General features: G+C 36.6%; 2 protein-coding genes across 6 annotated transcripts in view; one reads left to right on the forward strand and one right to left on the reverse strand.

Moving 5' to 3' along the window:
• LOC140137952 (uncharacterized) lies at window positions 1-16,183 on the reverse strand. The gene is made up of 3 exons (XM_072159763.1): window positions 16,067-16,183; window positions 6,698-6,849; window positions 1-3,920 (listed from the first exon to the last, which is right to left on the reverse strand). The coding sequence occupies exons 2-3, from the start codon at window positions 6,767-6,769 to the stop codon at window positions 1,800-1,802; spliced, it is 2,193 nt and encodes a 730-aa protein (XP_072015864.1). The 5' UTR covers window positions 6,770-6,849; window positions 16,067-16,183; the 3' UTR covers window positions 1-1,799.
• Window positions 16,184-16,445: 262 nt separating this feature from the next.
• Window positions 16,446-22,949, forward strand: part of LOC140137955 (uncharacterized) — a 73,584-nt gene continuing 67,080 nt past the window's right edge. For 4 of the 5 annotated variants that reach the window (XM_072159770.1, XM_072159771.1, XM_072159767.1 and 1 more), the window contains exons 1-3: window positions 16,446-16,553; window positions 20,931-21,054; window positions 21,568-21,709. In XM_072159770.1, coding sequence (XP_072015871.1) covers window positions 20,983-21,054; window positions 21,568-21,709 — 214 coding nt within the window. In that variant the 5' untranslated portion in view covers window positions 16,446-16,553; window positions 20,931-20,982. The remainder of the gene's footprint in view (window positions 16,554-20,930; window positions 21,055-21,567; window positions 21,710-22,949) is intronic. The other variant, XM_072159768.1, reaches the window with a different exon arrangement.

Here is a 22,949-nt window from a genome sequence, read left to right on the forward strand (position 1 = left end):
ACAACATTGTTCCAATTTGATCAATATTTTTGAAAATAGCACACAGCAGTATGATCGTCAAGACACAAGTCTTATTTCAATCAGAATTACAAGCATGTATGAAATTAGGGGTGTACACAGCAACTATCAACCCTGGCAGGGTGAGTGAGTAAACTAAAATGTATCCCAAATAGGCTGATTTGTCATGCTTTTGTCATAAACCTGGGGGGATTGAGCCCCAAAGCCACCCCATAGGGGACACACCTGAAAGTAGATCCATTCTGCAGAAGGCATGATGTAAAACTTGTTTGATCACAATACCTGCCTAACCTGATATTGTGCGATTTGGCTTCTTAAACTTCCTTTCTAGGGCTTGGAACCAGAACTGCTTATAAAGTGACCCATATCTAAATTGACTTTCCCCAGCTTAGCCCCTAATTCACTGGAGCTCACATTGTGGCTGCACTAAGCTGCAGCCTAGCTGGGGAAGGTGGCGCACTGGTAAATATATAGGTATGGCCCTAAAAGGGAATCTGTTTTGGGTTCACCATTGGCATGGTCACTGCAGTATCATATTATTGTTTTTGTGCTGGGATTTGAATCAAATATTCAAACTCCAAACATCCATTTTGGACAGCTATTTCTGGTTTCAAGCCCTGCATTATTATTTTATTGATTGTTCCTACAACTAGGTGCACACACAGCAAACCAGACTCAAAATTTTGGTATACTTATCAAGTGCTTTTACATACATTAAATTGCACAAAATTCCATTCTATATAAGATGTATAAAAATCTGAACTTTTTTGGAGGCTGTGGATCATGAGGTGCCCCTTTAAGGCCTTTCATACACATGCTTTTATTCTTAAATACTACTTATTTGGATACTTGCAATTTTTGTGAAACAAAACAAACAAAATACAAATTTACCCCCCCAAATAAACATACCACAATAACATAGTGGCTTAAAATTAGAATAGATGCTTCTTCCAACAAGATGTGATTATACTCAGTACATTATTTTGTAGGGGAAAACATTTTATTCATGCATAAATGTTCAGTAGTATTGCTCATTAAGACAGGCATGAGACTGCACTTTCCTAAAAAACTGAAAATACTGAAAATGTGTGTGAAATTGGGCAAAAAGTACCAAAACCAGGCTGAAATTAAATCAAGTTGCTGAAATTCAGTTTTAAACCTGAAAACTCTCATGCTAAATAAGACTTGACCAGGTCCGCCAACAAGGGGCTAAAAAGAGTACCGTAGTCATAGTTAACCCATTTCATAGCATTTTGGATGACTATTAATTGATAAAAATATCATGTGTACTTTGTATGCATTACCTATACAAATGCATTATTTCGATATACATGCCTTGATAAGTTGATATTATTACATGTATTATGCTGACTCGGGCCTGCTGGTCTATTGGCTTTCGACTTACTTCAGACTGGATGAAACATCACCCTAAAGAAATTTTGTTAGTACTTTTGTGATCCTGGCATGCGCTGGTGATCGGCGATCGCGTAGAAGCGATCTCCTCCCATTGTACGCGCCAGAACCCAATGGGTCAACCATCTTGTTATCAAGACCGTTGATCAATCAATCAGCCGATTGTTTATCACTTCTATGCTCAATGCACAGGACAGACCACAAAAGCATTAACAAATTTACTTTAGATCACATGTGCTTTCAAAAAACGTGCATATCATTATTCTCTCAAACCATAAATTCATAATTATAAATTATCTTCTTATATTAAGTTAATTCCTGCTATGTACATATTTTAAAAATCCAGCTGCTATTATCTGATCATAAAATCAGCTCATGTTCTCCCAGGCCTGCTTATGTCTATCCGTCTCATGTCTCCGCAATATCGAAGGCCTCACAAATCCTTTCCCGCAGAGTTTGCAATGGTACGGGTATTGCCCGCTATGTCTGAACATGTGATCACGCAATTGTCTTTGTCTTGAGAAGGCCTGGTTACAAATCTTGCAAGAAAACAGTGGTGTTTGTGCATGGGTTAGTCTGTGTTCTTTAAGTGTGCAATTATACTTATATGAATTTCCGCAGATGTCGCAGGTGAATCGCCCATCTTGGGAGACCATGGGAGGAAAGCCTTCTGACTGGGCGATGCTTGCAGCTGCATGAGCCATGGGTAGTTGTGTCGGATTGGACAGTAAAGAGATCCCTGGGAGTAACCCTGGTAAAGCTTGTTCTAAGACTGATGTGATGTTAGAGTTTGGGTTGAGCAGTGGTCCTGCTGGAGGGAAAGGTAGGGACTGAGATTGGTGTAAACCAAAACTAGTATTATCTAATGCGCTAAAAGGTGGGAAGGACATTGCATGTGGCCCAGATGGCATGAAAGAGCTTTCACTTGTGCCAGGTTGGTCAAATGATTGCGAAGATAGTGGTGGTGGTGTTGGGGATTTCGCTTCTTCTTTTATAAGACTTTCTGATTGCCTGTTAGTGTCTTGTTGTTGATCACTGTTATCACCAACATCATCACTTTCTGGTGGTAACTTTCCAGCAGATTTGTCTGGTGCTTGTGGTTCATCAGATTGCATATGCTTCCTCATCACATGTTCCTCCAGCTGCTCCCCTTCCTCAAACGCCATTCCACAAACTAAACAATGATATTGCTTTGGCTCATGATAGCTGTTGTCTTTGGTTTCTTCTTTCTCTTCTGATGGGGAGCTTGGTTTAAACCGTTTTGCTTCTGTAGGTGACTGCTCGACTGGTCGGCTTGATTTAAGGCTACTTGATGATGTCGGTATTGGTTTTGGTCCTGAAATAGAGCTAGTTTGGGATAGCTGCAGGCGTGGATTGGGTTTGCTATGTACTTGCACATCTGGAGGACTGCTAACCGTATGAACAGGTTCGGATGGAATGGAAGGCGTGCTGTGTGTAAGCTCATGTTGCTTGAGGGCAGCATCGCTATAATAACCCATGCCGCAAACTTTGCACAAGACAGGTGATACGGTAACCGTATCGTGCATTTTCACATGAGCTTGTAGATATTGGGCGAGCTTATAGCTTTGTCCGCATATGTTACAGTAATACCTCATTCCTCTGTTCATACCGTGGAATGTCTGAGCATGTCTGCTCAGAACCTGTATGCTACCAAATGTCTTCTGGCATACACCACATTGATAAGGTCTAATAGAAGGAGACATTGCTGGCATTGGCTGCGAAGACGTCCCAACATCAGGTGAAGTCTTATTTGCTGCTTGGTTCATTGAAGAAGTACTTTTTTCATCAGGTGGTGGGATTTGGGGCTCCCTTTCTTTCTCCATGGTACTACCAGGATTAAAGCTATTTACACTTAGAGAAATCTGTTTGGGCATGGACTCTACTGGCTCTACAGATCCTTCTAATGCACAAGTTGTTTCCTGTGCTTCATCTTTAATATCCTTATCATTAACATCAGTCTCAGGAAGATCATCACTCTTAGAATTCACCCCATTATAAGCTACCTGAGTAGGTAGAAACTGACTATCATCATCATCTCTGTACATCTCCTCTTCCTCATCATCATAGTCATCTGCATCATCCATATCATCTTCCTCTGATAGTTCACCCTTCACTTGAGATTGATGGGTGACACTCTCTTCACTTGTTGATGTAGAGGATCTGATACCACCTGGCAAGGATTCCTTACGATTAGAAGCTGATGCTTTTTGATTACGATGTCCCTCTTCATCACCCTCCTCATCATCACCATCATCACTCGAGTTCTGACTACCTTGGTCAACCATTTTGGTTACAGGTAATCCTGTTTCTCCTGACACTTCCACCTCACTGGTAGACTTCTTCAGCTGGTTGCTGTTATAGGTCTTTTGAAGGGCACCAGTAGCATAGTACTGACACTCAGCTGTATCCTTCACATCATCGAGTTTGATGAGAACTTCACATCCAGTTTGAACTGCAAGTGCATGGGCCTGAAACATTAACAGAAAGCAAATTAGATGGTATTCATTACATCTTTACCATCTCTGCTGCTAATATATCGATTCACTTAATTTCAAATACTGACAGTGCATGTACCTGACACGAATGTGATATTGTATGTCCGTCGTAGAGCGCATGTACCTGACACTGATGTGACATTGTTTGTCCATCGGTCGGACATACAATGTCACACCAGTTTCAAGTACATGTACTGTCAGTATTGAAACTCAATCAAATCGCTTGTAATGTTATATGATTCACATACAAAAAGACACAGGTTTTTGATATCTATCTATCATCATATCACTCATACATAAATTCTTAATTGATCAGTTCATTACCATTTGATATTGTTACATCAACGAACACCATTAACCATTTGATAGTTCCAACAAGGGCATAGCCAGCTTTTTTGGTCTGGGTGCAAAATATAAATTTTGGGGCAAAGACAAAAACAATTGAATACCTGAGTGGAAGAAGGGCCCAACTCCATCAAAATTGTTTTTGAGATATTAAGGAAAAACTTAATAGTTGGAAAAGTTTTATAGGCAGAATGTTTTCATCTTCAGTGGACCTTCAATACATGAATATACAATATTACATACATTCAAAATTAAATATGATGTTTCCATGGCAACGATACAGGTCTTAATACGAACTGGAGTTGGGCCCTTCTTCCACTAATATACTGCAAGTGCCAGTTTCATAAGCAGATGTGTTATAAATAGAATAGAAATTTGGTAATTATCCATTAAGGTGGTTATGGAGGCATTATAAAAGTGCTCTAAGCATGTTTTAAACAGATTAATTGAGTAGAGCAAAGTACACTGATCAATATGCCTTTTGTTTGGAGTCAATCGGACATACGGTTGTCAAAATATATCAATTTATATTTTCTTTGTATCTTATTGTTTTTATCAATAATCAATAAAGTTAATGAGCTAAAATGACTGGAGAAGCTCATTAACATATAATTTTTGCCAATATTTTGCGAAAAATCCATGCATAAATGTTCAGGGTACTTTTATTTTGCATATTTTTTTGCCCTGAAACTTGGTCAAAGTGTTTCTAATATGTTCTAATGTATTATATAGTGAAGCCGCCCCTAATTTGCATATTTGCATAATTAATTAGCATTTATGCAAATTAGCTCATTAATTATGCAAATATGCAAATTAGAGGCTGCTTCATTATATAATACATTAGACATATTAGAAACTTTTGACCAAGTTTCAGGCAAATTATGTAAAATAAAAGTACCTGAACATTTATGCATTGATTTTAGCAGAATATTGGCTAAAATTATATATTCCTGAAACGTGGCAGTAATATTATAAAATTAACGAGATTAATTATTGACTAAACAAGAGGATACAAAGAAAATATAAATTGATGTATTATGGAAACCGTATGTCCGATTTGCGCCAAACAAAAGGCATATTGATCAGTGTACTTTACCCTACTCAATTAATTTGTTTAAAACATGCTCAAAGCATTTTCTAATTTCTAGAAAATGCATCCAATACCACCTTAATTGCACAAGTAGAAGCATGTCAAGAAAGTTTATTGTAGTAAAAAGCAGATTTCATGGATGAACAAAATTCCTGTTTAACCCAATATTTGTGGAAGAAGGTCCCAACTCCATGGAGTTGGGCCTTTCTTCCATGAAAACCATGATTAAGTGTACTTGAAAGACTATTTGGAGAGTTGATTTTGGCTCATCTTTCACACACAAGGAAGAACAATCTGCTGGCAATAAAATGCTGGGTCTAACTCATTTTTGTAAAAAAATTGGAGTTGGGCCCTTCTTCCACTCAGGTATTCAATTCTTGGTTGCATCATTTTGGCCCAGTATTAAATAGGATAAACACTTAAATAGCAAAATGGTTTTGCAAAATGCTCCAAATAACATAGACTCCTGCACAAAAGAAGACTTTATAATGCCATTACTGTTGGGACTCTTAGATTCTTGATCATATTACATGTAGGAAAAAAATAGGTTTTTAATGTTCTCTTTTCTAATTTTGAAAAATGGGAATTATCCACAGTTATTGGAAACAATAACCAATGGCATCCATCGATTTTCCAATTCATGCCATTCATTCGTGTCATTAGTTCAAATCCTCCAGACACGCTCCTGAGAAGACATGCAAATCATGCATGGAGTACATGTACGTACAATGCAATGGAGTACAAAGTTTAACTGGTATTGATGGAAGTAATTCTTTTGTACACTATGCATTTGCATGTCTTGTAGAGCATGTCTGGAAGATGATTTGAACTAATGTGCTACAGGAGTAACTATGGTAGCGGCCATCATTTGGTACACTATGGCAAGATTTTTGCAACATTTTGCTTATTGATCATTTTGATAAGGTATTGATTAAAGGAAGCCCAGAATGCATTGTGGACAAAATACTTTTTGTCACACTATGCATTTTGGGGTTGTGTGAAAATCTTCTTTGGCCTTCCAGCTTCCAAAAAGAACTTTGTTGGAACAATGTGCACTCGTATCACACAAAAATTTGGTATTTTACTCTATTTTGGGCCCATAATCAGGGTGAATTTTGGTCGAAAGCAGGTTACTTGTAAGAGGAGCACTTTTCTCTTTCATTTTTTGTTGGGGGGAGGGCACTCGAAAGTTTGTCCGAAGCACTCCCGGTAAGCAAAATAAACAATTAATGTTGAAGTCTAATTTTATAACCACTACATGTATAAATACAATTCTATAAAATATATAAGTTTAATATTGTATGAATATCTATACCTTTTGGAATATTGCTTTTCGTAGACTCTCTTTCACCCACTCACGGAGCTCTGAGTTTTTAATGAATCGCATGGTGACCAGGGTTGAAGGTGGATGTCCAACCAGATGATGTATCACAAACTTTCAACTGGAGACGCCAAATGACAAATTCCCTAGAAATGAGATAAAATGTTTAATGTCAGATGGTGATATCATGTGATTAATGCAATACAGCAAAATGAATCATTTGTCAAGCAATACCAAAATTCAGTTGTCAATTTCATTATGCCATTTTTAGAGCTTTATGTTGATGAAAATCCCATCACAATTTAACTTGTGGTTTCAGAGTTCATTTTCACAAAGGAAGTTGAATATTATTAATGGTCGCATCATGAATTGGTCATCTTTTGTGCAACATAATGTAAAATGAGAAAAATATCACCAATTTTGATTAATTTCATACATTTTAGACCATTATAAGTACATATTTCTGGAAAGCTTATATTACTTTACAAGGATGCCAAATCAACAAAGTACAAACAAAAATGTATAACATCATAATACTGGGTGGGTAAGAAATATATACAGAGTGGAACAACAACAAAATTAGCATCTTTCTTGTCATGGTGAACCCCATATTTCCTTTTCTGAAAGCTATGTAGCTCATAATAAATATGGATTCAGAAAGAAATTGCAGGGGCCCTTCGAAAAAAAGAGTGAGTATCCTTTGCATTACACACACAGGGTGGTCAAAAATTGTAAAATAGTTTTAAAATTTTTATGACACTAACAACTGAAACTTTTTTCCTCCATTTCTGGCACTAAACACTAGTAGCATTTAAGGGTTTTATTCGATCAAATTTTTTTAAATTGACATATTTCGTGTATTAACATGTGTAGATAATAAATCAGTAAAAAAACAGGGGGTGCCGGACCTCATTTTTGAGCTACAGCCGTTTTAGGTGTACATTTCCAAAAATCTCTGTACACTTCAATGGCAAAATCAGCAATTTTCTCAAAATAGACAACCTTTTGCGTTGTAGAAAAAAATTGTATCGATAAAATTTTATATATAATGTTATGAAAAATAAAAAGCTCTGTAAATCGCGCAAAAAAAAAAAAATTGGGGTACCGGACCTTGTTTTCGCATAAATTGACCAAAATAGGTCAAAAATGCATTTTTTCTGCGACACCATGCGTAGTTAATTGCGTACATGGATATTTTAGTGCGTACCAACGCGCTGGTATACACACGCGATCTGATGCCGGATAAGCGTTCGTTTACGCATATGGCCACAAAAAAGGAATTGTCTGTTTACGCAGGAAAGTTTTCATGTAAAAAAAGTTACCTAAGAAGTTACCATAATAGGATCAATTATTCTAATTTGGTGTATTTTGGTTAAACGGGTGTAAGAAAGACTCCCATTCTGCAATCTGCAAAGATATTGGACCAAAGAGTTATCAAGTTACACAAAGTGAGGAATTTACAGCTTTCACCATGTTCACCTCACTCGATCGACCAAAAAGAGGATTTATTAAACATGTTAAAGCGAAGCGTTTGACACCATGGCGAAAGTGTTTGACTATAACAGGCCTACAATTATTATAGGCATAGGCCTACTTAGCATGCTTAGTGCCGTTTACCGAGAGGACAACTTTTTTGGTCACAAAAACTATATACATGTAATACGGAATTATCTCGAGGTGGATTCATATCACATAGAATTCAATTAAAGCAAAGTTAAACACTGTGTTGCCTATAGCTGTAGAAAAACATTTGGCCTATTAGGCTATGATATTATTTTTGAAATTGAATAGTTTTGATGGTGTTGTCTATATCGCATGCATTATGAATTCAGTGCACGTAGTAGGCCTAGGTCTTTACACAATAACGCAAAATGCTTTAAAGATTTAAATGTTGGATTATAAACTTGCCGTGTGGTACGTTTCATTATGAAACGTTCTACAAACGTATAACCTTTAATAATAGGCCTATAATATACCGGTAGTGGTTACCCAACATTTAGGCCAAAATATTATTAAAACGAATTAACCAATTTATCTAACACTCGTTTAGGCCTAATGTTAAAAAACAAACTTGATTCTGTGTTTGTTGGGTAGGCCTATAACTTCATACCATCTATTGGACCCTACTGTCGTAAGCCTACTTTGGAGGAGGGGTCCAGGTCCATTATCAGTGGAAGCACGCTGGCAAAATTTGGTTTGTACATGTAGGCCTACATGTTATATTTAAGCGGCCACTTTTCTTGCGCTCAGCAAACATTGTTTTCTTTATTTTGTGGCCCTGCTTATCACCGGTGCGCAAAAAATGCATTGACACGCACAACACGCATCGTTCTCTGCGATGTCTGCAACGCAACGCCAAGCACGACGCGGAGTACGCACACGTTGAAAAGAGTCGCAATAGTCGAGTCGAATCGGGTGACGACGGAAAACCCTTAATTGAATTCCTCATCAAATTTCCATAAACGTGTGTACTTTTGAATAAACAGGGTGACTCAGGTAAGATATATAGGACATTTAGAAATGTCGGAGCATTATATGTCATGTGCACATTTTGTACAGTAACTTATAGGGAAAACTGTTGTAATTAGCATCTAATTAGGCAATTTCTTAGTTAAAGTTTCTTAGGTGATCTATTATGAGATAGATAGCTACAATCCAGGATGATATTTGCAATTTGTGGTCCATGCTATTTGCACTTTTAAAGATACAATTAAAGGTTTGAAGTTTGCCATATTTTCAGTATTTTGTGTACAACTCTATGGGCTGTTCCGGTACTGATTCCCCCATTGACATCTCTTATATTGAAGTCTATATCTTACAATACTTAAATCCTATTGACTTGGGAGTTTTTGTATTTGATAAAGGACATAATTATCTACAAAATGACACCAAACTGTCTACAATTTATTATAAACCAAACTTGAAGTGTGAATAAAGCATTTTCATGTAACGATTCCCCCATTTTTTCCTAATGCAGCCTTAATATTAATATGGGCTGTATCTCAAAATCAATATTACTGGTGACAAATGAAAAAAAAAATATGTCGCCCAGCGATCGAGTATAAATTATAGTTGTGTAAATTGTAGTAGTTTGTATGCGAGTCAATGTTCATGATATTCAATCGAAAATAATTAATTAAAAAAATAATTGAAATTGATTGTTTTTAACAATTGTCCAAGGCCAAGCCTATTCCGGTTCTGTATTCACAATAATTTAGCCTTAAAATTTAAATCCCAGGGCTATATTTTGCAGACATAATTTAAAATAACAGAACATCAACATGAAAAATCTGACTGTCATGATGACCGTCCATACTCCATGTCTCTTTAATTACCATACCACAATTTATACTATTATGGTGATCTTTTACTTTTAATCTATAGACCACACTCGCTATATGGACTAAATTATTGCTTTTTCATCAAGGTTTACTTAAATTGCATCAAAGTTAAATAGTTGCCAAAAACTTTGAAGTCAAGGTTTAATGTAGGCCTAGTATTGGAAGGAGGGCAGGGCTTTGATAAATGAGGGAAATTATGGGGTAAATAATAAGGTTAAATTAAAAACAACTTTTTGAAAACGGCTATTTTGTCTCAAGTTTCTGTCTCAAAAAAAAAACAATTTTAAAATTATCGGAAAAGCAAGAAACATACCTTCATAAAATCGACATCACCTCCATCACATAAAAAGATGATCAGATGAGTGGAAAGTGGCAAAGAATTTGTGAAATGAGGAAATTTTTTAAAAAGAAAAATACTGTACATCATGTTTTTCGAGAAATTTAATGCCAAAAGCCACCCAATAAATGCAAAATTGTGCCACACAGTAAAATATTGTCAAACACGCTTGAAAATGCTTGATACGTGAGTGTAAATCATGTCAAACAAGTTAAAAATAAGCGCTCGCTGCTCGAGTGCTACGCAAAAGTTTTAGTTTCAGAGTTTGCTTCACCGATTTTGCATTCAGCTCTTTTACGTCAAAAAATGCGATAAAAATGGATTTTGGAACAAAATAAAACTTGTCCGACGAAATAAAAGGTACCATACTATACATTTGTATAGAACATGTTTAACCTTGTGAACAATGCAAAAGTTTAATTTGATAAATTCGTAATTTTAACATTATTCGCAATTCCAGAATCATGATACGTTGTGGGTAATATTTGCCAATTTTTTTGGAGATAAACACGAGGAGGCTGCAGTGCATTTCCAATGGCGGCGAACTTTGCACTTCCTTCAAAAACATATTTTGTAAAACATTTTTTATTCATTCCTACAAAAGTACATATCGGTAATTAATACAAATTCAGATTTCCTGTGAAGACCAAACTCAAACTGTCAGCGAAATTCCAGTGCAAAACGTTTGTATGCAAACGTCAAAGTACACCCCACTGAAAATGTACAGTAGCCTCGTCGTTATCTCTAATTCTATTTGGCGACTTTGTTTCTGCACATGCGCAGCTGAGTTGTAATTGCGAAAGGGCATGCCATATATGATAGCCTATAGCTCGGCATCAAGTTCTTATCTAGCCAACCGTCTGGCCGTCATTTTACATGGCCAGTTTGCTCCTGGGATGGGCAAAATTAATGCCTTTGACTAGAGTTGGGCGACTAAGTCGCCAATAGTCGTTAGTCGCGACTATTACTGATAGTCGCGACTACGACTATTGAAAACCAAAAGTCGACTAATGCAAGTATATTTTTGTGTTAAAAAATTACTTTAAAAGTGCCAGTTATTCGCACCAAAACCAACCAAATACTAATACATATACATTAAACTGCGAAAAATGTGAAAAAATGTTAGTCATTGTCTTACCAATAGTAACACTAACCAACAAGTAATCATAATGTCCATAAATCATCATTAAATTGGTGTTATTGACTTGTTGTCGAACTACTTTCCCACAAGATAAAAGCCGTTAAAAAACTTAAGTTACTTAGAACTGTCGAACATCTCATTATGATTATAATTTATGCAGCGATAACAGGTGTAGCAGCGTCATAGCGTGCATGTACAGACCCAGGTTGGGTGTTTGTACCAACTACTGAAGGTATGAGATTATTTCAACTTTGGAAAGAAACAGCGAGAACTTCCGAGAAGTGTTTTCCAAAAAGGAAAAATTTAGGAAAATATTATTAGATTAGAAGTACTTTTCACGTAATTTCAAAAAGCTATGCTTATTGTGGTAACAGAATATTTAGAAAGCAACAGGAAAATAAACAAATTAGCTGACAAACAGTCGTAATGTTGCAATGCCACCCCTGTAGCGACAAATGCAGTAGTCTAGATGAGGTCAGGTGGCGTAGGTCGGAGGTGAAAGTTAATCGTACATGCACGATGCAACACGTTCATGAGCATACCATGGAAAATATGCACTGCCGTGCCGGCATGTTTACATATTTTCATGCACAGCAAAACATGGAAACGAACGAAGATCGCTATTGGAATATTGAAGGTTTGAGAAATTATATGAAGTTTCTTGTGCTGTTGCTGGAAAGTGGCAAGTGAATTTAATTGAACAGAAAAGTTAGGCCTATATTACAGCATTTTACAGTCAAATATTTGCATCGCAAACGTGCGATACAGTGTAGCAATTTGTATCGCAACAGTGCTGGTTTGTGTAGCAAACTGTGATGCGATGCCGGCAATCACGGGTCCTGTAATCATGCATTATAAATACTATATGGTCATTTTCACAGTAAAGGGTGTAACTTTTGATTTTTAGGGTCAAAATTTCAAACCACTTAAATATGTTTCTGTTTACTGTAATCATGCATAGAAGCAACTTAAATTCCAGTAAAATAGTGTTTCAAGGCTTAAACCTTTTGATTTCTGATAAAAATTTGACATTTCCATAACATTTTGGTTAAAATCTAAGAAAAATGTATTTTACATAAGCTCAGAAAATTATGACATGAAAGCTGGAATACATGTGAAATCCCATTTCAAAGTAAGTCAACAGATATAAGTTAAATTTTATACCATGTTTTGCTATGTTTGTAATTGCAATTTTGAAAATTTTTAACATCAAGGGTCATTTGCAATGGAAATTTCCCAACCTTAAACATATTTTTTAAGTTTTAATTGGGTTCCTAAAATAATTTAAATGTCTAACTTCATGTACAAATACTACTTGATGAAAGGAACCTCCCAGCCAAGTTTCACAGAAATTGGAGTTATTTTTTAGAATTGGCAATTCAAGCGATTTGTGTTTCGGAGGCTTCAGTTAACAACACAGGTGATCATAAAAGTAAAATATTTGGCTAACTACTACAAGTTGACATGAAAAAATAGGTAAAAAATATCACAATTACCAATTTTCATGCTTTGCTTCTAAGTATTGAATTTCAGTTGTGACAAAAATTAAATTATCACAGCAAGTCAGTTTTTTTGTTTCGGAGGCTTCATGTTTACAATGGTTAAACATGGCAGAAGTAGTTTTTTTGAAAACAACACTGTTGGGATCATCTAAGCTGTTGTTTTCTTGTGTGTATTGAATCAATGATTCTATGCGGCAGATATTGCAGATTTATAACATGATAATTTTTTCACCCATTTGTTAAGTATGGTGTTATTTGCATGTGAAGCCTCCAAGCGGGCTTTCTTGGATATCAGTATATTTTTCAAGCATTAACCATAATATCGATTTTTTTTTAAATTTATGACATTCTGCACATATCATGCAACAATTACAATGCAGATATCAATATGGAACATACCAATTTAGATATGCATAGATGATAATTAAGTTTACTGTTGTTTGGAGGCTTCATTTGTTTGGAGGCTTCAATTGTTAACGGAAAGTTTGTATTGGGTCCCATTTTCAAGCGGTGATATATATCTCCATGATTTAAAAACAAGTGACTTGAGGATCTACTTTGCTACATTTTGATAAATAGATTGGATGAGCTCTTTTATTTATATTTGCCCAAGCTTGCTGAACAGTTTGTTTCGGAGGCTTCAAAAAAGTTAACGGAAAATCGGCTCTTTGAAGTCAAGATTTTATAAAAATTTTAAAAGCTTGCAAATCAACTAATTTTTGTTACCCATTTCAAGTTAAGATATCAACTGTTATGAATCAAGAAGAAGTGAAGAAATAACCAAGAATTATGAACCAAAGCTATACCCACAAAGTTTGTTAACAATTGTTAACGGAAAATGAAGCCTCGAAACGACAAATATCGAAGTCCGGTTCTCAAAAATACAGGGCTGTTCACAATTAAATCTAATGTGGCAGTGTTTACTGAACATATGACCGTACTTTCAGGATAAGAAAAATTATCCATGAACTAACTGAAGAAAACACAGGGTTTTACAAAAATGTTACTGTTTTTTACAGTTTTTCAAAATGGCAATATTAGGTACATTTAAGCCTGCTAAAACTGAGCGCAGTAACTCCGAAGATGATTATGCTACCCAAGGTAGCTGCTAACTAGATGACTTATGTGGCCAAAAATCATGGAATTCTGTGGCTTTATTAGAAAACTACGGATCAAAATGTTAAAAATCCAAAGTTACACCCTTTACCGTGAAAATGACCATATTGCCACCAATCTTTCACCCGATTTTTCAGTCCAATTTTAACCACATATAGTCGCGACTATAGTCGTAGTCGCGACTATTTGCTGCCGACTAGTCGACTAGGAAAAAAGTGATAGTCGCCCAACTCTACCTTTGACAGATGTTATCATAAATTGTATGTTTAGAAAAGCTAATTGCCTAGTAGACCCAAATTATAGAACAATTAAGGCCATCCCTTACCATAAGTCGAGGCTAAATAAGCCTTACCTTAGCCTCAACTTAGCCTCGATATCTTTTGAGGCTAAAAATTAACCTCAACTTAGCCATCGAGGCTAAGAAATTAACCTTATCGGTGACAAGGCTAAGAAATTAACCTCGTCTTAGCCTGAAATGTTTTTGAGGCTAAAAATTAACCTCGTCTTGGCCTGCTTTAATTTTGAGGCTTAAATTAACCTTGACTTTTTTGAGGCTATTATTAGCTTCAAAAATATGGTCACATGATAGGTCAGAGGTCACCAACTGTCAGGGAGCAGACTACTGTATGCTGCTCAGAATTGCCAATAATTTTGAAAAATTAACAGTTTAAAGGGTATTTTTATTATAGGCACAAAATTGGGCAGGGGTGTAGTACCCCCTTAACTAATTTAAATAATTCTAAGGCTAATTTTCAGGCTAAGGTGAGGCTAAGATGAGGCTAAGACAAGGCTAATTATTATGAGGCTAATATTCCGAGGCTAATATTTTGAGGCTAAAAATGTGAGGCTAATTATACGAGGCTAATTATTTGAGGCTAATTATGCTAATTATTTGAGGCTTATCTAATTTAAATAATTAGGCTAATTTTCAGGCTAAGGTGAGGCTAAGACAAGGCTAAGACGAGGCTAAGGATATTAAGGCTATTCACGAGGCTTATTTTCCGAGGTTAAGTTGAGGCTTAGATAAGGCCTCGACCTTTGGTAAGGGATATCAGCACATAGACCTTTTTCTGATGACTTCACCTACAATGTAATCGATATTGGGGTCTCAGATGTAAACAAACAACATGTGCGTTTCCCACGTGCCCACGGTGTGAAAACACCAAATACTGCGTATTTTCTCCTGTTTTGTCATCTTTCACGATAGCTTCCATAAAAGAATTGTTTAAACGGGAACTGTACACTGGTATCTTTATTTCGGCCTGTTTTGATGCTATAAAATACAAAAGATACGGAAAACCTGCGATGCTTTTTGAAATTCAATCTTTGTTTTGTTTCACATTTTTGTTTACATTTACACCGTGGCGAACGAACGCGTACTGCATGCTGGCAATACCGCGCAGGACGCCCAGCGCGGCGCAAAGTTGATCGCGCGCGCCAGCGCGGTATTTGCGTTTGGGTGCTGATGACTCGAATGCTGGACCCTAATATCGATTGATTGGTGACGTCTGAGAAAAAGGTCTATTTGAACTCTTTGAACCCCCCAATGGGCTATAGATGTCTGGTAAATATTTTAAAGGTCAAATTAGGACAGGCAAATTTATTCAAATGACGGGCGTCGGGCAACCCTCAATTTCTAGCTAATTAGGCTAATACCCTGTCGTGTCGGATCGGGCATAAAAGAAAAGATCACCGCTATATTATAAATAGTATAATTAAAGTATTGATTTTTTTCTTGCTGTTTCCGCTTCAAACATGCAATGCCAAATACCATGAATACTAGCATGACTGAGCAATGCATGAATGGCAATGCAATATAATCAATCAATCATGATCAGATGATGGACATTCACTGACTGGTGGGCAAGGCATACAATGTAATGCTCATGTGCACAAGTACAACACAACGGCTACGTGGAATTTTACCTTGTACGTTTTAGTGATATTTACTTTGCTGTCTTATTCTGACTTCTACCTTCTTTTTAGCCCAGTACATTCACGGTTTTCATCACAACAACATCCAGGCAAACAACAGCTCCTTGCAATGACCTCGATGACCTGAGCAATAATTTTGTTTAATTTATAGAAACGCTTGTTGAAAAAAGCACTTGCCCTAAAAATTTTTAAAATTTTAAAATTTTAAAATTCAAATTATGTGATACTTTTTCTTTACGTCGCGTCACTGTGTTTCTTTTTTCTTTAAACAGATTCAATAAAATTTTATTTTTTGGTCAAAATCGTTTGAAATTTTATGATTAAACTGTGTAAATTTTTTGAATAATAGAAACATGTGACCCAACCCCACAGACGAGTACGAGGGAAAACAGGCACAACACGTCTCATCTTTCAGCCAATATTTTGTGTAAATTAGTACTCCAAAACAAGCCTGTGGGTAACATTGAGTAAGTTTTTGGTAAGTTTTGTTGGCGATCCTTTCTTTTAGACAATCATCGCTATCAAGGTTTGTTTAATTTTGCAAGTTAGCCTACTTTCAGTTTCACTCACAGTCTGCTCACAGTCAATACTCATGACACTGAGCTGACTTTTAATTATGCATGACTGCTTTCATGGCTTTCATTATGTTCATCATGCATTGTGCATGCATGGAGATGGAGCCACTGATATGCACAGTGTAATTTACCCATTAAAGTTGTTTTCTTTAAACTTCCGTGGTCCGGGTACGCGCTGGTGAACGTGAATTGCGATCACGTAGAAGTGATAGTGACAAGGTCGCCTACTACTACGCGCCGCACCGAAGACCAAATGGGTCAGCCGGCTTGTTGTCAAGTGCATTGATTCAACGCTGACAAATGCGAAGTTCTCAGAATCTCCAACAAGCGAAGTAACATCTTGGGTGCAACCCCGTACTCAATCCATGGGACTGCACTCCGAACTGTTGATGAGGCAAAGTATCTGGGTGTCACTATCCACCGTAACCTCAGCTGGAAGCCGCATGTTCAGAACATCTGCAACAAAAGCAACAGCACCCTCGGCTTTCTCCGCCGCAATCTGAGGCGGAACTGGCCTACAAGACATATGTTCGTCCCACACTGGAATATTCATCTACGGTGTGGGATCCACATACGCAGGACCTGATTGCCCAGATTGACATGGTCCAACAGGGTGCTGCTAGGTTTGTGACGGCCGACTACAACCAACAGAGCAGCGTAACCCAGATGCTACAAAGTCTACAATGGCAGACACTCTATGAACGTAGGGCCCATAGCAAAATCATCATGCTGTACAGGTCTTGCCGCCATTCCTGCTGCCCCACCATACTTGTTCCCATCTTCATCAGACCAGACTAGAGGCCACAACCAACAGTTCAAACAACAACACTGCAGAATCCTGTCTTATCAACACAGTTTCTTCCCAAGTGCCATCTGTATCTGGAATTCACTACCAATCACTGTGGTGTCAGCTCAGTCACTGGATATTCTCCGGAACCGTCTGGGACCACTCACCCTCCGATAGTCTGCCACAGGGTCATCTTTTTACTTGCACCATGTTTTAAGTTATCTGCACATTTCGTTGAAATTTGTTCCCGTGACCAAGCACCTTTTGCACCCAAGTACGACTATACTCCACTACGGAGGGATGTACTCAATGGAAGAAGAAGATCAGCCAATCAGCGTGATTGTTTATTGCTTTTGCGTTAACGCTCGTGTACGCGATACGCACAGGTACGACCACGGAAGTTTAAAAAAAACAACTTTACCAACTTCAAAGTAATGCGCCATATACATGTATATTGCCTTAGCTCCAAGCTGCAGCACCCATATTTATCCAACAGTCAAATATGTTGTAAAATCACTCATTAACTTTCATGTTCATTTATTTTTCAGATTCAAATTATTGTTAAATTATTCAAATGCTTATATTTACCCAATAATGTATTTGAGATTAAACATTGACTTGTCTTTGTTGTATATTTTACACCCTGCTACGATTGGTACACGCAGTCAGCAGTACTAGTGATTATGCATGCAGCGCGTGCATAGCTGAACCCCGTTCCCACACACACACACACAGCGGCCATGCGAAAGATGGATTTTTATATAAAAAAAATGTCACAAAAAACAAAAGATCTGCCAAATTTGCAACGGATCCGCCTCACAAGCGAACAGCGCATTCAACGCTACGATATATATATATAATACACGATGTTAATTTGAGATAGACAGTGACATTCATAAATAATTACAAAAATTAAATATTTGTAAAAATTAAAAACTTGTGTTTTTGAACGATTCTGAATTTTATCAATGAAAATGCAGCGATGACGTCATTGGGTTAACGATTTTCCAACTGCTGATTGGTTGATTGCGTAACTGTCTGTGATCTGTGCATGCACGGTACGGTCCGTACGGAATGATTTTTCGTATGGGTAAAATACACTGTGCCATGCCCATGGATACACCGTAGAAGTGACATCATAATCGGATTAACTACCATAGCAATAGACAGTCATGTAGATTAGAATTAGATAAATTTATAAATTTTTATAAATTACAATTTTTGAATTTTGAAATTTGAATAGATCGCCCTGCACCTGCAGTGCCTGCACTATACTTATTAGCCAAAATAACAATTTCTCGATCATGAGAGGATGTACCTTCTGCATCAGCGTACTTTTCATAGAATAACACAATCGCGCGACCTGCATTCACCGAACCTTGACCTTGTCCTTGCCTAGCCTAGTCTAGCAACGACCGTGTGATTGGGCAATTCACAAAAGCTGTGTTTGCGCCGTAAGCGCCGGTATTTGCGTAGTACGCTCGGCGCAAATAACTGAGCGTACCCAAGTTGGCTCTCATGATCGAGAATTTAATATTTTGGCTATAGTACACAAGCAGATTGCACTATACAATGTAGGAATTCCAAGTGAATGAACTCAGTTTCAATACAATAGCTAGGCACATACCGATCCTTCGTAGAGGGCGGTGCACTCACTCTCTAGTATTTGTCATTACGCATTTGGACAGGGTCGGCGCCATCTTGGATTTTCGTTTTCTGCACGTATTTCAATGGGCGGATGAATTTATTTTTTATTAGATATTCGGTTCGCCGGATATGCGATTTATCGATATGACCTGACCTAAGATAGTCCATACTTCATTCATAAAAACAGCTCGGGTGCCGGGCTGCCTTGTGCTGCGACGACAGATACAAGTTTCTGTGGCGTGTTACGGTAGTGATTTTTGGTCGCACTTTTCCTCATTTTTCCCGATTTTGAGTTTCCCGCGTTTACAAACTATCAAATCGCGTAAAATATATTGTTTACTGAATCGAATCATGTATAGGCCTAACACATGTTTCTACGTTGCCACTATGTCGAGGTTATCCACATGCCAAAAGATCGTTCTCAAAAATGGGCTGCCGAATTCGGCATGCAGGATTTGTTCACAGTGTATACAGCACACACTGCTATTGATATGCTCACGATTGCAGGTTATTATTTAATATTTTGATTACTTTTCATGCTTAATTCTTTTTAAATTATAATGACATGCTAAATAAATACCAGGTGACCGGGGGGGGGGGGGTTACATGTACATGGTGGGGTGATGGGGGGTCGACACCCCGCTTCTGAAGTTCTGGTACTGTTAAGGGCTGGGGTATGAGCGTTTGGACAGTATTTATTTTGGGACATCAGAGCACATCAGACATATCGAATTGCATTCTGAATACGAAGAATGTCCTTCTGATATCAAATAATTTTGATTTTTGAAATTGCAATTTAATACACATTTTATGGCAAATCATTAAAAATTGATATTTTGATATTTAACAGTACTTGAAGTAAACTTTATAAATCTGATGATTTATACTTAAAGTGTATGTAGGTGGGATGAAAAGCCGACGATCAATTGAAAAGTTTGACCTTTCGTATTGAAGATATGGATTTTTTCCCAAAACACCAAAAAAATTAGGTCTTTTGGAAAAAAATCCATATCTTCAATATGAAAGGTCAAAATTTTCAATTGACCGTCGACTTTTCCTCCTGCTACATACACTTTAAGAATATATCATTAGATTTATATTATTTACTTCGAGGACTGTTATATATCAAACATTTGAAAAGTATTAAATTTTTATAATTTGTCATAAAATTTGTATTATATTGTGATTTTCAAAAATGAAAATTATTTGATATCAGAAAGACATGCTTCGTATTCAGAATGCAATTCGATAGGTCCGAGGTGCTCTCATGTCCCACAAAAATACTGTAAAAGCATAATAAACGCTCATTTTAGATCCCTTAAAATCATTTCTTTGCTCACTCATTAATTTTGAAAGCTTTTATGAGGATTAATTTTTATTTTATTTTTATTTTTTATTTTCGTTGTTTTTATTTTCACAGATTTGTTCTAACCTTTTTTGGGGTGGGGTTTAGGGGGATGGGTGGTTTCCTCCATTCATTAATTAATTGCATTGTTTCCTCCTTACTTAATTTGATGGAAATATATTCACTAGATGTTCGCATGTCATAAGGTGACCAGTGTAATTTGTGTTACATGTTCAAAATTGACAAAAAAAGTATTTTTTGATATGTTGTAATTTACTACCCTCTAATCATTTATACCAAGTTTGAGTTCAAAATGCCTCTCGTTTTGGCTTAATTGACCAATTACCGGTAATGACTAATTAGTGCATAGGCGGCAATGTATCGTCTACAACAATTCATTTTAATTTCCGACATAAAAATGGAACAATAGTACCTTAGTTCATCAAAAACTTGTCTTAATTATTAATTTATTACTGACATTTACCTATTTGGTTTATACAGATGCTGCTAAGGTCAATACATATACGCAGTTGGATGTTCTGAAGTGTCAAAAATGAGGTACATAGATAATTTTGAGTTACGAGAGTGGGTCAAAGACAATCTTCGAAAGACCATCTTCCAAAAGGTAGGTAACTAATTTGTTTAGTTTTGTTTGATTTTACTCCTAGAGCATACACATGGTTTTTAATCATCAATTGTCAAGTTTTGCTTGCCTTTGATCAAGAATAATATTTTGACTCAGTAGTGTGGATTACTTGTGTACAATGATTTTTGTGTTAAGGTGATGAAAAAAACCTCTTTTATGGGTGGATGGACTTTTTAAGCAGGGATTTATTTATTTTTGTCTCAATGCTAAAATGACTCTTTTATTAAAATTTCACAGAAAGCTTGAATAATCTGGCAAAAAATTGATTTTTTTTTTTTTGCATGTAATTTTAAAAATGTTCTGATTTTTTTTTTCAAATATTTTCAGTCAAAATCAACATTTCCTGGTCAAATAATGGCTGATTTTACATGATATTAGCCAAATTAAAATCAAACAAAAAACTAAAAATCAAAATCTGCGTCGATGGAACCTGTTTTTGTTTCTGTTGCCTAACCTATTATTTCACTTCTTCTTTGCCACCTGTTTACTTAGGCCCATGCTCTAAGCATTCAAACAGGGTGTGAGGTTCTCATCAAGTTGAAAGATGATGCAGATGAGCTAGCGGGTCAGCAGTGTTATGCTACAGGCAGTCTACAGAAAGACTATGTCAACAAGGGGCTTAGAAAACATCCAGGTTTGTAGAACACATGAAGAGTTCAGATGTAAAATGTGATAATCGGTATCTCCAAAGGCTGCTTGTTCTTTCTATTGATGGATTAAATATTTTCATCTTTTATTGGGGATTTTTTTTATTATGAAATTTTGTGTTGAATAATTCAATAAAAACAAAACAAAAACAAGGCAGAGATGTATTATCGCTTTTGCATTTGAACTCTTCATAATACACAACAAACCAGGGTCAGAATTTCGGCGAGAATCCACGAATCGATTCTCGCAAAGATTCTTGTAAACAGGTTTGCATGAATCAGAATTGATTCTCGCAAACTTTTGTAGTTTACACAGAAGTTGATCTGCAAGAATCAAATGATTCCCACGAATGTATTCTGTAAGAATCAAGATTGATTCTTGCATCAAGATTGATTCTCGCACTGTGAAACAAAATTCTGACCCTGCGATACACTACATGTACAATGTACATCATGTCAATCCAAGGATATCTACTCACTGTATTAACCTCAATATTAGGGGCTTCTATATGATACATCTACTCTTAAGGGGGTACTACACCCCTGCCCAATTTTAAGCCTATTTTTGCATTTTTCTCAAAAATTATAGCACATTGGTGGCAAGTAAGATATGTACATTATAGGGGCAAGGACTACAACTACTGCACTGGAAATTTTATTTCGACACAGACAACAGTTGTGGAGTTACAGTCAAAAATGAGGGAAAACCAATATTTGATCAATAAATCAATAACTACTTGCCTTGAGTTGCTGAATTTTCAGTGTAGTAGTTGTAGTCCTTGCCCCTATAATATACATATCTTACTTGTCACAAATGCGCTATAATTTTTGAGAAAAATGCAAAAATAGGCACAAAATTGGCCAGGGGTGTAGTACCCCCTTAATGAAGTACTCTTAAAGGTGAACCTCATTGAAAATAAAGTTATATATCAATGAAAAGCTTATGATGTCAGGATAGTAAAAATTATTTTTTCCGATTTTTTTGATGGCCAATAAAGCTGAAAAATGAAAAAAATTAATGAATTTTTGGTCTTTTTTAAGGCGCCCAAAAAGCACCCAAATCAATCGTCTATGACCTTGGGAATGCTCATGGCGTAAGCTCAGGGTTCATGAGTCACGTGATCCTACTCGGAAACACGTAAACAAGACTTGCTTCCTGTACTTTGCAAGCTGCCCGGCAAGTCTGATTTTCACAATAAACATGATAAAGCTTGAAATTAGAGGAAT

This window comes from Amphiura filiformis, chromosome 17, assembly GCF_039555335.1.
Source record: "Amphiura filiformis chromosome 17, Afil_fr2py, whole genome shotgun sequence".
Classification (NCBI taxonomy): Eukaryota; Metazoa; Echinodermata; class Ophiuroidea; order Amphilepidida; family Amphiuridae; genus Amphiura; species Amphiura filiformis.

What these genes read in the sequence shown, in the direction of transcription:
- LOC140137952 (XM_072159763.1), bottom strand. Translation starts at nt 6,769, where the DNA reads ATGCGATTCATTAAAAACTCAGAGCTCCGTGAGTGGGTGAAAGAGAGT. An exon ending in GAAAAGCAATATTCCAAAAG is followed by an intron (nt 3,921 to 6,697) that starts GTATAGATATTC and finishes TTAATGTTTCAG; the next exon opens with GCCCATGCACTTGCAGTTCA.